This window comes from Gavia stellata, chromosome 13 (genome assembly GCF_030936135.1).
Source record: "Gavia stellata isolate bGavSte3 chromosome 13, bGavSte3.hap2, whole genome shotgun sequence".
NCBI lineage: Eukaryota > Metazoa > Chordata > Aves > Gaviiformes > Gaviidae > Gavia > Gavia stellata.
The window spans coordinates 14,280,132-14,295,252 of NC_082606.1; the positions used below are offsets into that span (position 1 = coordinate 14,280,132).

The following is a 15,121-nucleotide window of genomic DNA, read 5'->3' on the forward strand; positions in this document are numbered from 1 at the left end:
ATGCTATACTCCAGCCTGTAATAGGTCCCCGAACTCTTCTCTGAAAGGTATCTTCCTTTTTTCCTTAGCTCAGGACTCAAGCTGAGGATTTGCCTGAATACTCTTAATGGCAACCTAACCAAAAGCCCATGAAAAAGGACACAGAAGCAGCTTGACTGCAAATTAACAGTTGCTCTTAAGCAGATGGTCCAATATCTCCCAGACTTGCTCTCAGAGAGTGAATTGGTTTCCACATAATACAAAGGTTGGGGAAAGAAAAGGAACCATGAAATGCAAAAACTTGAAGAGTCCTCAAAATGATTGTGAAGAGGCCAGCTCAGAGGGACTCAGCATACTGTTCACATAAAAATTATTAATTCTGAGATAAAAATGTTACTTATCAGTAGTTTTGGGTAAAATACAATGCAGGAGTGTTGTGATTATCCCCACTACTATTTTCAGCTCAAACAGCTCACATTTATGGATGCACCCTGAAGGTATCTAGATAACATCAACTCTGTTTTAAAATGACAGTGTGCGATAACCATGTATAATGCATAATAGTGTTGGTTTTTTCCATTATGTATTTAACTGACCATTTTTCATGGATTCTCCCCCCCAATTTATCTGTAAGTGACAGCACCCTTAAGATTGCTTGGATGAAGTCATTGTACATTTCAGTTAGACTGGTTGCTGGACTGCCATGCAGGGCTCTGTCCACACTTCTGCTCCTTAGACCTAGAATTTATGTTTGTGTATTCATATTATTTGCTTGAGAAATGGTCTGATCTACTGGTGTGTGTGTGTGGTATTACTTGCTTGTTTCTGCTGAAGAGAAATGTATACAGCTCTTTGGAGAAAGAAAGAGAAATCATTTGTGATAACTTAAATTGACTTTGAGGTGTGTGACAGATACCCAATTTTGAACTTAAAATGAGAGGCAAAGCTATTCTGCAGATTTCTTCTGCAAACTGAACTCCAGTCCAGGTTTTAAAAGGCTCTACATGTCTCTGAATGAGGCATGGGTAGAAGAATAGAGACATGGCAATTTTTCCGGGATAAACTCTAGGATACAAACCAAGTTTGGAAGAAAGACATATTTTATTTAAGTTAAATCCCAGGAATAAGGTACATTTCTGAATGCTGTGGTGAGAGCAGAGGGAGGACTGTATCATGGGGCGATACTGGGCTGAAGTTCGGTGGAGTCTCAGGTTAAAAGCTTAAATTTGAACCTTTCCAAATGTTTTTGTGTTTTGTGGAATTTGACTTTAAATCTTTTGACTTCAGTCCCATCTCAACTGTGCTGCTTCTGGCTTATTTTTGGCTCTGATTGGTCTGCAGGATTTTGGTGCCAGTGAGGGTAGTCTGGCTGCAAACCTCTAGGCCTTAGATTAAAACAGCTAAGCATCCTCACAACACCTCCTCAGCCCATCCGTAGAGTAAGTATATATGCCTGAATGGCCATGGAAAGTACACTGCAAAGGAAAAATATGTCTGAGAATTATATACTTTAGCCAGAAAGCTGGGGTAAAATGGAAAAAAGACCCTTAAAACAAGACCTCATCCTAATAATTCCAAAAGGATTTTTCAAAGTGGCATGAAGCTTCTTCTGGAAACTTGAAAAACAGCCTGGTTCTTTGGACCCTTGTGCATTCTGCAGATCTGTACTTTGTTTTATGCAGTTTTATTCAGTAAAAACCTCATGAGTTTAAAAGCGCTGAGCAGTTGCTAAATTGTCTAGAACAAAATCTGTGATTGTGCAGAAGAGTGTTTCTCTCCACTGTCTTTCTAGACAAAATGGGGGGAGAGCCTTTTCCTTCAGTGAAATAGCAGGTTCCAAAAAATATGTCTGGTTCCTATTACAGTAAAGGAAAAACTTGAGGTGTGCATTGGAAGTGCTAAGCCAGTGATTGAAATGTTAAAGTTGTTCCTAAAGGCTATTCCACATCATGAAGACATCATCTGTAAAGTAATACTGCACAATGATCTGTGAAGAGAGGAGACTGAATTAGCATTCAATATGGCTGAAACTTCCAAATGTCACACAGTTCAGGTCAGCTTCTATAGCAGAACCTGTTTTGGTAGTCTTCAGTGAGCATTGATCAATATATTTAGAGAAAACAAAGTTCAGGTGAAAGACAGTTGAGCTGCTCTGACTTGTCTTGTGCCCTGTGCTTTCGTGCACCTCTGCGGCTAGTCACTGTGCCACGTATGTCAGACTTACCCAGTGCTTTATTCAGGATTTTGGAGCATTGAAAGAGCACTTCTGCTGCAGCAGCTCAACCAGAGCACAAGCAATGAAGTGTCTGATTTGCCAACTTGCAAAATATCTTTTTAAAGGCAAATGTCTGAGGAAAATAAAACAGTAGAAATCCTCGCACAAAGGTGGTACTGTGCCAGTGGAAAAATCATCTAATTAAAAATAAATGTCCAAAGTAATTCATTGATTAAAATTTAGAATGACAATTTATCTGCAAATGCTGAGTTTCTCAGAGTTCAAGCGTTACAGTAGGAATGATGATAGACCTTTGGGTTTCTATAGCATGGTAAATGAGATTGCTTAACAACTGAGCCCCTCGTCTAGTTGTTAATAGCTCTTTCTGTTCCTTTTCCTTCGCACTGCATTGTAACTAGTTGTATATATGACATCTGCTACTTGGAGACATTTTCAGGAGCTTTTTTGGCAGAAATTGACCACATATATTCTCTAATCTAATCCATAAATATATCCTTTTTTCCTTCATTCTTTCTCCTTTTTTTTTTTTTAAATTTTTAATTAGAAATTGAATATTCATTCCTTCCTTCATATATTCTGGGATGCAGGTTGAATGAAAAGATGCTTTGCAGATCTTTAAGTTAATTGGTCCTGACTGGGGTTAATGGTCTCACGTCTTTCAGTAGCAAGACACATGAGCACATTGCTTTTGTAGGACTGGTAGAAGTTTTTAAAGCTGTTCTGTGAGCTTGCCTTACAGTGCTTAAGCTTTACTCTCAGTGGGGTGCTGAATTTATTAATAGAGCTCACAACTGAGAAGTTTTCTTGTGAGTGGAAAAAGTACTTGTTTTGCTGCAATGTTGTTACTTTGGTTTATGCTATCTGTGAAATGAAAAAGGAGCTTATGATACTTGAATGTTATGGTAGCAGTTTGCAATAGAAAATCTATGGTTTATCTCTCTCAACAAATGTTTTAATTATTTGCATTTTAAAGGTGTTCCTCAACCAAATGTAACATGGTTTAAGAAGAAAGACATTCTACAAATCAATTCTTTCTTGGTTTTGAATGGCTCTTTATTTCTGAGGAATGTTTCCTATGAAGATGCAGGAACATACACTTGCAGAGCAACTAACGCTCTCGGAAAAGCTGAAGCTGCGTCTGTTCTCCACTTAGCTGGTAAGTGCTAAATGAGAAATCCTTACTGATAAGTGAGCCACTTCGATTATGAAGTTTAACCAATAAAATAGTTGGGGAGATATTTAACACTTTATTATAAACTTGGAATTTTTGACTGCATCTGACACCCTGGGATCTGTTGTCTGTTTTGTGTTTCCTGTGATAGTGGATCTAGGTACAGGTGGTTTGACTTGTGACTTCTTTAAAAGCTGTTACATCTTCTCGCTTCTAGGCAACAACTATAAGCCCTTAAACCAGCAGACATATTACAAAACTAAATCCACTGTCATGTTACATTGTTCCAAGTGCTTTTATCTAGGGAAAAGGGGCAGCTTGAGTTATTCAGAAAATCTGCAGGGGAATGCAGTGAAATGAAAGCAAAGGCTGTTTGGGGGGAAGGTGGTATGTGTGTTTGGTTTTTTTTTTTTAATTATAGAGGCCAATAAAATGTAGGGACATGGAAAACAAAAAATTCTGAATATGAACTGCTAACTCAGAATAGAAAATGTAAAGAAAAAATCCATTTAAATGACTCTATTGTAAGTAGGTTAATAATGTAATTCTGTATAATACAATCATGCCTTGCAAATAGCTCCAATAAATGGATCATTCAGCTCTAGAGATTAACTTTCTCGCCGTTTTGCTGTACGAAGTACAACACAGTTATACATGGCCAGTCCTGCTACAAAGCTTTCTTTCTTAGGCACACATGTGTAGGGCAGGTTATAGATGTTTGGATCTGTTGGCCAAGGAAGACGTACCAAAGACATAATAGGAGTCTCTGTGTGAGGATGAGTGTAGACTGAAGCTCCCTTCTTGGTTTCAGTTTTCCTGGACTACATCAAAACTTCAGATGTTCCAGAGAGTAATATTATTATAATATCGTGACTGGAAAGATTGCTCACAAGAGTCTGAACGTCGTTTCTACTCCTGGTCACATAACAGCATTAGTTTAAATAAATCTTGAGTGGATAGAAGAGGGACAAATTTTGCCATTTTTTGGCTGTGCAAAACTCCAATGAAATGGGAGGACTTCTGATGTCAGGACTTGCAGATTGCACTGACTCAGTGTTGTCTAAAGCAGCATCATGTCAGCCTTTCAGACTTTGCTACAGCAATTACTGCCTGACCTGGGGCAGTCAAGCAGTAGAGCAAAATCTGTGCAGTCTTTCTAATAAAAGTTCCTAAGGACTGACAAAGCAGTGTGGGACTGGCCTCACTGTGGTTCTGTGGAGACTTTTTTGTCCCAGTGTTTACACGGACAAGCAGGATGCTTTGTACAGACATTGTACGCTAAGGATAAATGTTGAACCAATGTAAAATGGCCCACGGATGTTAGAATATAACAAAAGATTTAAACCATCCTCGAAGGAGAATCATAGATATTATGCACATTCATTAAAACAGAAATGTTGACTAAGTGGCAAGAACTGTGTGTTACTGACAATTTGCCCACATTTTTGGCAGTTATCCCATCTGGCATACGATAAAAAGGAGGAGTTGCTATAGTGATAGGCATATGATTCTGCATACATTATGCTATCTCTATGCATAATGAGATTTTAAGATATTTTCTTCTTTTTTTCTGGTGTAGCACTTTGTCATAATTCCATCTAATGGGACAGAGGAATTGGCCTGATTCCACTGAGAGAATTATTTTTCTTAAAATTTCTGTATGTGAATGACTGGTAATGAAATAATAAACAACATTGTCATGAGAAACAGGAAATACACCATACATCCTGTAAATCTTGTTTTTACACTAAGTGTTAAAGGCTTATTTTTCTAATAAATAAAATTCAATAAATACAATTAATTTAAAAACTTGAATAAACATTATAAATAATTTATGCATTTCCCTGTTTACATATCTGAAGTATATTTCTTAGACAGGTGATTTAACTGCATAAATGAAGTCGATCCAGAAGAATTCTAAAGTGCTGTTACCCTTCTGCTTCATAACTAGCATCTTGGATATTTGATACAATTTTTTTTTTTAGCATCTTGATTTTAATTCTTGCTCAGAAGAGATCTTATGCTTTGTGTTACAGAACAAAGATATATAGAGAATAACACTCTATTATCAAAGGGAAGCAGAAGAAAGTGTGTCCTAATGGCATCTGGAATTGGTACAAATGTCAGTGTGGTACCTGGAGATCCACTAAGAATAGGTATGTTATGTTTTCTGCTTTGTCTTTTAAATGATATTATTTATTCATTTCATTAAAATGGAGAGGGCCCCATGGAGAAAGTGAGTGTAATTCCTATGAGTCTGGGTTTGGTGACCTTCTGGATTTCCTAACCATATCGTAGCTTTCTGTTATCAGGGAGAGAGCTTCAGAGTGAGAGACAATTATTTTTTGACTCAGCTTTTCAAAAAATGTTTTAAAATGGTGACCCTTTAGGCATTGTCTAGGTGACTCACCATGAGACAGAAGCTGCGTAATTTCTCTTTGAGCTTCACTTGAAAATGATGGGAGGGGATTCAGCTGGGATCTAGAACTGTTTTTTTATTTTTCTCTCTGAATGAATAACTCTGTTTCCATCCCTGTTTGTGCCTGTGGAGTGAAAATGCAGCAATTTCATTTAACGTGTTTATGACTCGTTTCCAAAACAGATAGAACTCTTTCAGTACAAACCTATTTGCATATTGTAGTCTGGGATGAAATCTTCATTCCATTTAAATAATTATTTCCCCTACCCACTTCGTTCATACAGAAATTAAGTTTGTCAGAACTTACTGGAAGGGAAAATATAAAGAGCCATGGTAAGTATACATCAGCTTATACAGCTGATAACCGTCAAGGGGCAGTCAGGATTTTGGGCCATAGCTTGGATTTCAGTGAATTTAAGCATACTCTTGTTTTAATTTAGACTGGTAAGGTCTTTTACATAGACTCACAAAATCATACATGCTTATTCACAAACATTTCAATGTATTTAGAAAAACCTGCTAAAATGCTGTTGATTTTTAGGTTGCCCGGTGCTGCCCAGCTACAGAAATACAGTTCACTGGCTTTTCAGAGGTAGTCCAATTGAGGACATTAAGACCTTGGAATACCGAACCCTGGCTGGGGGTCGTATCCTAGAGGTGAACACCAACTCTGGTCAATTTGCCGGACAATTCCAATGTTGGACTTCAGCTAGAGTAAAACCAATGTCAGTTTGGGTAAATGTCAAGGAGGAAGGTTTGTTGAAAATTATGACACATTCTTAAATTTTTAAATATTTTCTTTCATTCTGTAAAGACTTCCCTGAAACCTAACCTGCTTTTATACATAGAAAGTAATTCGTAAATACACATTTAAATTCACATATGTGAATAGTCCCATTTAAGTCAATAGACAATGTCCATAGAGTTGGATATGGGAATTAACGTGTATCCAAATATCATGTGGGGGTTCTCATTTCTTACCTGTGTAGCTGCGAAGCTGAGAGAATGTTGCCTGATTCAGTGTCTTGCTGCTTAAACAGTTTTAAACCAGGCAGGTTTTCTCAATTTCCCCTTCAGAAAATCATACAAATTGCTGCCATGACAGTCCACCAAACTGAAACAAAACTGATTTTGAGTTCATCTTTGGAAATATCTCAATTATAATAAAAATAATTTTCATATAATTGCCATATTCCAGTGTCATTCCAATGATGTGGTAGCCATCTTATTGTAGTCACCCTTAAACATATCAATGTACTATGGCACAATCATAAATTTCAGTGTTAAGTTTTCAAGAACGTTTTGTAATGTTCTCCAATGTAACGTGCTTGCACAAAATTACATTTCCATTAGTAAGTTATAAAATGTGCATCAGATGATTACAGATGAATTTGAGAAGAATCTTACATATGCACCAGCAGGACAATAGGCTGCATCTGCAAACATTTAATAAAGTTTGTAGACATTTGAAGTGCTTTAGAAATTAATTACATTATAATTGGGCTTTAAAAAAGAGAGTTAGGAACTTAGATCCTACTAAGAGTCTGGCAGCAAAGCACCAAACTCCATTTGACAGTTTTAAAAAAATACTTTCTAACCAATCAATACCCAGGGAATGCAAATCGGGTTTAAAAACAAGTATCTGTTAAAATTGAAAGTTTTCTTATGTGATTTATCTATTATCCTATCAATATGGTTTGGCTTACTGTTTATGTGCAAAGGACTCAAGCTGTAAGATCAGATTGTGCAAATCTCCCACACTGTGTATAAGTGTACTCTCAGTGGCTTCCAGTGGATTACTTTTATGATCAAGAATGGTTCTGTCTACGTGGGGTTGCAGAGTCAGTTACATTTACAAAGTAATTTTACTGCAACATAGCTATGATCAAAATGTTCATTTTTAAAATAAAAAGTAAATCAAAATATTTATGAACTGAATCAGAAAATACCCTAATAGAGCCTATAAAAAAAAAAGTATCCAGATCTTGGTCCTAATATAGATCTCATTAAAGTTAGAATTTCTGAACAGGTCTAGCCAGGTATTGAACTATCCACCTGTAGTCTTCAGCTGGATTGCCTTGGTTGCCCAATACCCTTTCCAGTCAGGCTGGTCAGTATTTTGGGGAGATTCCATTTTCCAGTTGTGAGCTTTAACTCTGATTGTCGCTTATTGTAAATTTTTCATCACTGAAATACCCATGCATTTGTAAGACTGCAAAACTTCGGTGGTAGGCATATTGAGGGCACTTCTGAGCAGTATCATCCTAGTTAAACAAACAATACAGTCTCTCCATCATAGTTGCAGTCAGTAAATTTAACTGTTTCTACTTTGAAAAAGGCCCTTTTGTATTATTTTAAGAAACCCAGAAGTAATAAGAAAACATTGAAAAACAATAAGTTCAAGAATTCATTATGTGCTGGAAGAGTGAGCCTGTGGACACAGCTGGTAGCTATCAATTATTCTTGGTTATTACAGAAAAATCTGACTCCTTCTGTGATCACATAAAAATCTGTCAACATTGCGTAGTACTTCATCTTTTACCAAGCGTCAAAAAAAAAAATTGCTGGGGAAAGGGTAAGTGTGGAATTGTGACTTAATATAAAGGTAGTAATTGTTAGAGGTGATTGGTTTTTTATATAAAATGCTCTTTAAAACAAAATTCCTTTTTCATCTTGCCAGATGCCTCGGTGGTGGATTATTTATGCATCAAATACTTTTCTATAGTTTAGTACAGGATTCTCTTAAATCCTGAAATTATGTGAAGTGTCTGGAGTAACATGAGTTTTCTTCAGAATATACTTGCCATAGAACAGTAGGAAACCTAGAGAGCCTGATTTACAGTTTCCTCTTTTTAATGCTCATTGTATAAAAATGTTATGAAAGTTTTAAAAGAAGTGCATCAGTACCTACTCTGAGCCAGGTTCCGCCCTTCATGTGCACATATGCTGATCCCATTTGCCTTCTAGAAAGCTTCATGCTCATGTTTAAGGGCTGAACTTGAAGGAAAGCTGAGTAGGACTAAATTCTACTTTGGATTATGGTCCCTTTTCACAATGCTGAAATATTTGCTTTTCTACAGAGGATGCAGTATCTATCTAGCTTACAGAATATGCTGCCAAATCATTAAAATGTTACACAGTTACAATGTATAGTGCCTCTCTCACACTATTTTCAATCGCATTTCTTAGATTATAAATGGGAATACGCTGAGTGGAGTACTTGCTCTGCCAGCTGTGGGAATTCAGGAACTCGCTCCAGAAGACTACAGTGCATGAATGCAGGGAAACAGAAAGTAAATGAATTGTTATGCAGAGAGCTGCAAAAGCCAGTGATTATTTACCAGTCATGCAACTCAAATGACTGCCCTGCCAGGTAAACTTCTTTCTACTCTATTTCTGTGTGCTCTATGTGTATTAAAATGCACTCACAACCTGCTGCAATTGTTTCTGTGTTTATACTCTGAAACGTGGGTTTTATTTTACCATGAACCCTAAAGCATGAGAGATGTGAAAATGGATCATAAGCAAGTAGGGGAACTCTTGATTCAGCTGACTAAATGAGATTTGTACAAGTGTCCATGCTGCTGCAGCAAGTCTTGCTGCTACCACATTAACACCTTAAAAGCTCAGCTGGAGGTCTCTCTGAGACATTGTGATGTGCTAGTTTTGTGGAATCTGTGCCAACGCCCTGAGAGAAAACTCATTATGTTTAGAGCTGCCAGGATACTTGTGAGCAGAATCTTTGTTCCCTCCTTCCATGCCAGGAGAGCTCTGAGTGGGATGTTTGCTGTGGAATACCTCATTTGTCTCTAATGCCCCCTCACCACAGCATCATGCTCTTTGCATGTGCTTCCCTGCCAATTTCCTTGCTGGATCCGCTGGGGTACCTTGTGATCTTGGGGCAGAAAATCTTTATATCACAGGCAAGTAGGCTACAACATTTGATTCCAAAAGCCAAAACCTTACCTCTAGACTTCTTCAGTTGCACTGAGCATTCCAGCTCAACAAGGCTTTGCTCTAGGTTTTTAGCAGGAAATCCCACAGGCATCCTCAAAACAAGTGCTTTCCGTTGCTTAAAAGAATTGGCCATCACTGTCAGCAACGTAAAAATCCATGAGGGATGAAAAGTCATGCATACATTTTGGAGTTGTCCCTCACTGGAAAATGTTCGGAGAGAAGTGTTAAGACCTTAACTGACATTGTGGGAGTGCATATTGCCAGTATGTTCTAAACTCTTGTTCTAAATACAGAAAACATAGCAACAGATAAATATGAGGAGAAATTTGTTTACATTTCGTTATTAGCAGCCAAAAAACCAGATCACCTTAAATTGTGAGTTTGAATTCCAGCCAGCCCATAACAAGCAAACTTTTTGCCAGTGGAAAAATACTGAAATAGAACTAATAGTTTGAAACACAGACTTAGTTGCAGGTTTCCCTCTTAAAATTCAGCCATCCAGAGCAGACGACAGAGAGTTAGGAAGATACTAGAGGGCCCGGTGCTCCCCTAAGCAAGGTCATGCCTTTTCAGTGGACTGCAGTGCAAAACTAAACAATCTGATTATCACTGGACCCAGAGTATTCACCACAAAAACCAATCAGTTATTTCATATGGCCAAACAGACTGGGACCTAAATTCTCTTTTATTAAAATGCTTAGATTTATTTTGCTTTTAATTTGGCTTTATGTATTTACCAGTGGAAGGGAATTGTGTGTGTACTAACATAATTAGCTCTACCTTGAATTATACATGTATGCTAACATACAAATTGTTTTTCTTTTATGAAGTATTCCACGCTTCCTATGTAGGAAGTGCATCCCAGGTGCCTGGAAAATAGCCCTGTGTCTGGTTCCTAGTGCCTCCAACCTCTCCCCTTCCCTGTGATTACTGACCTGTGAGGGAAGTGTAAAATGTTCAGACTTCCCTTTCCATTTCCCCTTTTACTGATTTCTGCATGATATTCTCATCCTGAGGCAACTCTTTAGAAAGTATCCTTAGAATTACAAAGGCTTTAGATGTACAGTCGGTGTCATGGGCCCTTATTCAAAGTGTTTTGCATGCATTTAATCGCGTATCTCCAGCACAGCATAGAAGTACAATTAACCAAATATAAGGGTTTAAGCATGTACTTAACTTGTGCTCTAAGTGTTTGCTAAATTTGGGCCTTGCTGACTTGCTGTGCATGTACTGCACCAAATGTTTGCAAAAATACTTGAGCTTTAAAAGGGAGAAAAAGACGAGTCCAGACTGTAAAAGATTAATCTTCCTTGAATGGATATAAACTGTTTGACTGTAAGAAAATGAAATAATTGCTAAAGAGAATAGAATATTTTTCCCGTTATCACAGTTGTGCTACACAGGAAGTCCCATTCTGTATGTCTAGCCTAGATTCATTAAAAGATCAAGGCAAATAAATTGTATTACCACCTGCTGCTTCCCCAGTATTGTTCCTAGCTGCCAAGACAGACTAAATCTTTGCAACTTCTAATCAATAAATAGTGTGTTCTGCTTGAGCCATTATCTAGCAAGACCTTGATGTAACAAATCTGGATGAGTTATGACACCCGTCACCTTAGTAGTAATTAAATCAGTACCTTTCATTTTATAAGTTTTGGAAAAGTGCGCTGTCCTTCCTTCACAAATGTTAAATCCAGCAGGTTCTATAGGTTTACCTAATATAACCTTTTGGGTAACAAGCAGCGTAACTTCTGTTAGCATATATTGAAGCACAGTTATCTTAGAAGTCATCAGTTAACCAAATTTATAAGATCTGGCTTAACAACAGAAAAAGCTGATTCCACCTTCTCTCACATCTAAAACCTGCAGTGACAAGTTCTTTTGACTTTTATTTGTAAACAGATCGCTGCAAACTACCAGCAAGTTTGCAATGCTTTCACAGTTGCTAAAAATTTGTCTTTGCATCCTGTAGGTGGGTAACTAGTCCATGGTCTGAGTGCTCTGCATCTTGCGGCAATGGATTTCGCTATCGACAAATAACTTGTCAACAAGTAAAAGCCAATGGCAGTGTGCTGGCACTGCTACCAGATGCTTGTGTACACAGAGATCCTCCTGTGGGAAGAAAACCCTGTATGGGTCATTTGTGTGCAGCAGGGACAATACAGACAAAAGGACAGGTAAGTTACAGAGTTTGTCTGGAAACTCCTTATGTTATAAAAGTGTGTCAGTGTCATCACACCGTTGGCTGCATGTCTATTCCCTTGCACAAAGGAAGAGCTATGTGGCACTAGTTGTAATTACTTTTCAGACCAGTGAATTAAAAATCCTGGTTTTTTTTTTTTCATTTTGTGATGTCTGAGCTTCTTTTATTTGTCGACGCTGTGATCTGAAACCTGAGTATTAGTTTCAGTATATTTTATAAGCTAATCCATTACTATGTATTGCATTTTTAAGCTAGTATATTGCTTTTATTGCAGTCTTATAAGAACACAGTTTGCATAGCTATACTTGTGAAGTCCCCAAATAAAGATACATCAATGTTCTTCAAAAGCAGTTGCCACAGTATTTAAGAAAGCAGAGTTCTGTGTATTATGTTTTCTGTTTTCTCATTTGCACAGTAAACTCGTGTTTTTTTATATGATTTCTATAATTATTAATACAGTATTTACTATTCAATGAGCAAAGTAATGAATTAAGAGAATTACTGTTGCCACATTCCCAATACAGGTATTAGCAAGGCAAGTTTGTGATTGTCAGAGCTACAGAAAGAATGTTGTAGCACTAGAGATGTGAAATGATGAGAGCATAGACAATGGATTTAGCTTTATGAATAGGTAGTAAAGTCAGTATCTTAGCAAAATTGCACACGGAGAATCCAAAATATCTAGGCCTTATCCTAACTGAGGTGTGATAGGGTTGAAGAAGGAGAAATACAGAGCAAGAATTATGACTGGGTTGTGTGACTGGGTAACTGCCTAGAAGGGTGATTCTGTTGTTACTAACTTGGTTGTTTCTTTTTCTTTCCCCTCACCCTTTTCTCTCACTTTTTAGTGTTCTGGTCGCTGTGTAGACCGCCCTGTAGGTTTACAGCATCGTCACTTTATATGTCAACTTCGTAATGGATCTTCGGTGCCAAACTCTTCTTGTGATGAAAGAAAGAGGTACACAGTTTGAAGCAGTACAAGTTAGAGTCTTCAGATGATCAAATTAAAGATACAGGATTATTAACGCAGTATAAATATGCAAATTCTTATGTATCAAACACAAGGAAAGGAGGTAGTGACAGTCATCCCTTTGTATACATTGGATGAATTCAGAAACCCAAAGAGGATCAGTGCCCTCCACTGTGCTAACGGCAAAGCCAGGAACAGAGTGAGAGAATCTTGATTCCCAAAAAGAAAGTATTAATTGGAGTGATCTGGCTTAGCTTTTTTTTATTACTGCTGAATGTGGTCTCTTCTGACATTAATTTTTATTCTGGTCTACTGCTGCCCGGATGTTATATAATAAGAGCTTTCCTGGGCCTTATTTTGCGGACCATGTAAATTGGCTTACTAGTTTATGATTACTGAAATAAGGTGTACTTCTCTGCATAAATAGATCTCATTCTGCCTCTTAGTATGTACTGTTGAGGTATGTAAAAACTGAATGGTGGAGAAGGTGTGACTTTTTACTTTAAGGTACACATTCTTTGTAAGAACTCCGTTAATTTGTCTTACTGTCTTTAAACAACTCCATTCATTTCAAAAAGCACAGGCTTTACACCTCCACAGAATCTTAATCGGCAGATTTGCTTGGGGCTATGCTATAGCACACGGATGGATAGCAGTCTCTGTAAAACACCATAATCTCAAAAAGGCCGAATTAAAGACAAATTAAAACTGAATGTGAGGGTCTGGGGGCACAGAACTTTGTTCCAAACCAAATGTGTAGGTAGGGCAATGAAGAGCAGGGAATAAATGGGTAACAAGTATGTACGTGGGAATTGTTACCTTATTTCTAGATTACTGAAGACAGCTCTTCATATTTCTTGCTATACAAGTGCTTCTGAATTGTGAGCATTTTAAAGCATTTTTGCTGCACACACAATGAAATTTTGGCTCCACTGAAGTACATGGTGAAACTTCCATTTATTACTAAGAGCCAGGATTTCACTTTGGCGGCTTCAAATGTTTAAGGAGGTTCAGTGTTAGCATAGAAATATTACTTGTGTTCAGAAGAGAGGTTATGCACAAAGCACTTGTGGCATCCAGTATGCAACATTTCAGGTCAGTTAAGTTTTCCTAAAGGTATAACATTTTTCTATTACAGGATTAAGGAATTGGTTTGAAGAAACAGGGCCTGATGAATGGGCATGATGAATGGGCACAAAATGAAATACAGGAAATTCAACTTAAGTATTAGGAAAAACTTCTTTTACTGTGAGGGTTCTCAAACACTGGAACAGGTTACCCAAAAAGGCTGTGGAGTCTCCATCCTTGGAGATATTCAAAACACAAATGGAGACTGTCTTGAGCAATCTGGTCTAGTTTACTGTCCTATGAGCAGGGGGTGTGGACTAATCAGTCTCCAGAAGTCCTGTCCAACATTGGTTCTATCATTCTGTGAAAAAGGGTTTAGCACAAAAGTAAACATTTAACTGCCATTAATTTCCTCCATAGATCTCCTGTCAGAAGAAACTGTTCTTCAGAGGCATGTGATGTCTATTGGCGGACAGGCCCTTGGAGGCCTTGCAGTGTGGACTGTGGGAATGGATTTCAGTCAAGACGAGTGTACTGTGTACACAGAAAGAATAACAAACCTGTGGCTGATCAGTATTGCAGATGGAGGAAGAGACCAGTGACCTGGCAACACTGCAATGTCACATCCTGTGGCAGTATGTAAATGTTTATTTATATATGAGCATAGTAACAGTTTGTAGCAGTTATATTAGAAAGTGACTCACAGTTGTACATTAATGATTCTACAAGCATTTGATTGTACATCAAAGGTAAAACTATCCTCTCCAAGGAGTACTTCATAATCTTGGGGTTATTTTTCTCTATGAGTAGGCCAGTTTGATGGTAAAGCCTCAAAAGCACTTTCAGAAACAGGATATTTAGGATGTTGTATTATGCAAACTTCCCTACATGACACTGCCAGTTGTGACTCATAAGTCTCTGAGCAAGCTGTTAATTCCTGAAAGATGGGGTAGTTTTCTGAAACAGACAATAGGTAAATGAGTGCAGTGAGATCACACCTCTTATTTGTGACCTAGCTTAGCTTTGTATTCGCTGTTGCCAGAAATGCAAAGTAAAATAATTACAAAGCTACCAGGAATCCATCAGTTGTTTACAATTACAATGGTAAGTTCTACTGT

General features: G+C 37.7%; 1 protein-coding gene across 1 annotated transcript in view; it reads left to right on the plus strand.

Moving 5' to 3' along the window:
* Positions 1-15,121, plus strand: part of ADAMTSL3 (ADAMTS like 3) — a 192,842-nt gene that overhangs the window by 176,146 nt on the left and 1,575 nt on the right. Inside the window, exons 24-30 of the mRNA XM_059823708.1 lie at positions 3,189-3,371; positions 5,423-5,542; positions 6,347-6,559; positions 8,995-9,178; positions 11,735-11,939; positions 12,814-12,923; positions 14,424-14,638. Of these exons, the coding sequence (XP_059679691.1) occupies positions 3,189-3,371; positions 5,423-5,542; positions 6,347-6,559; positions 8,995-9,178; positions 11,735-11,939; positions 12,814-12,923; positions 14,424-14,638 (1,230 nt within the window). The remainder of the gene's footprint in view (positions 1-3,188; positions 3,372-5,422; positions 5,543-6,346; positions 6,560-8,994; positions 9,179-11,734; positions 11,940-12,813; positions 12,924-14,423; positions 14,639-15,121) is intronic.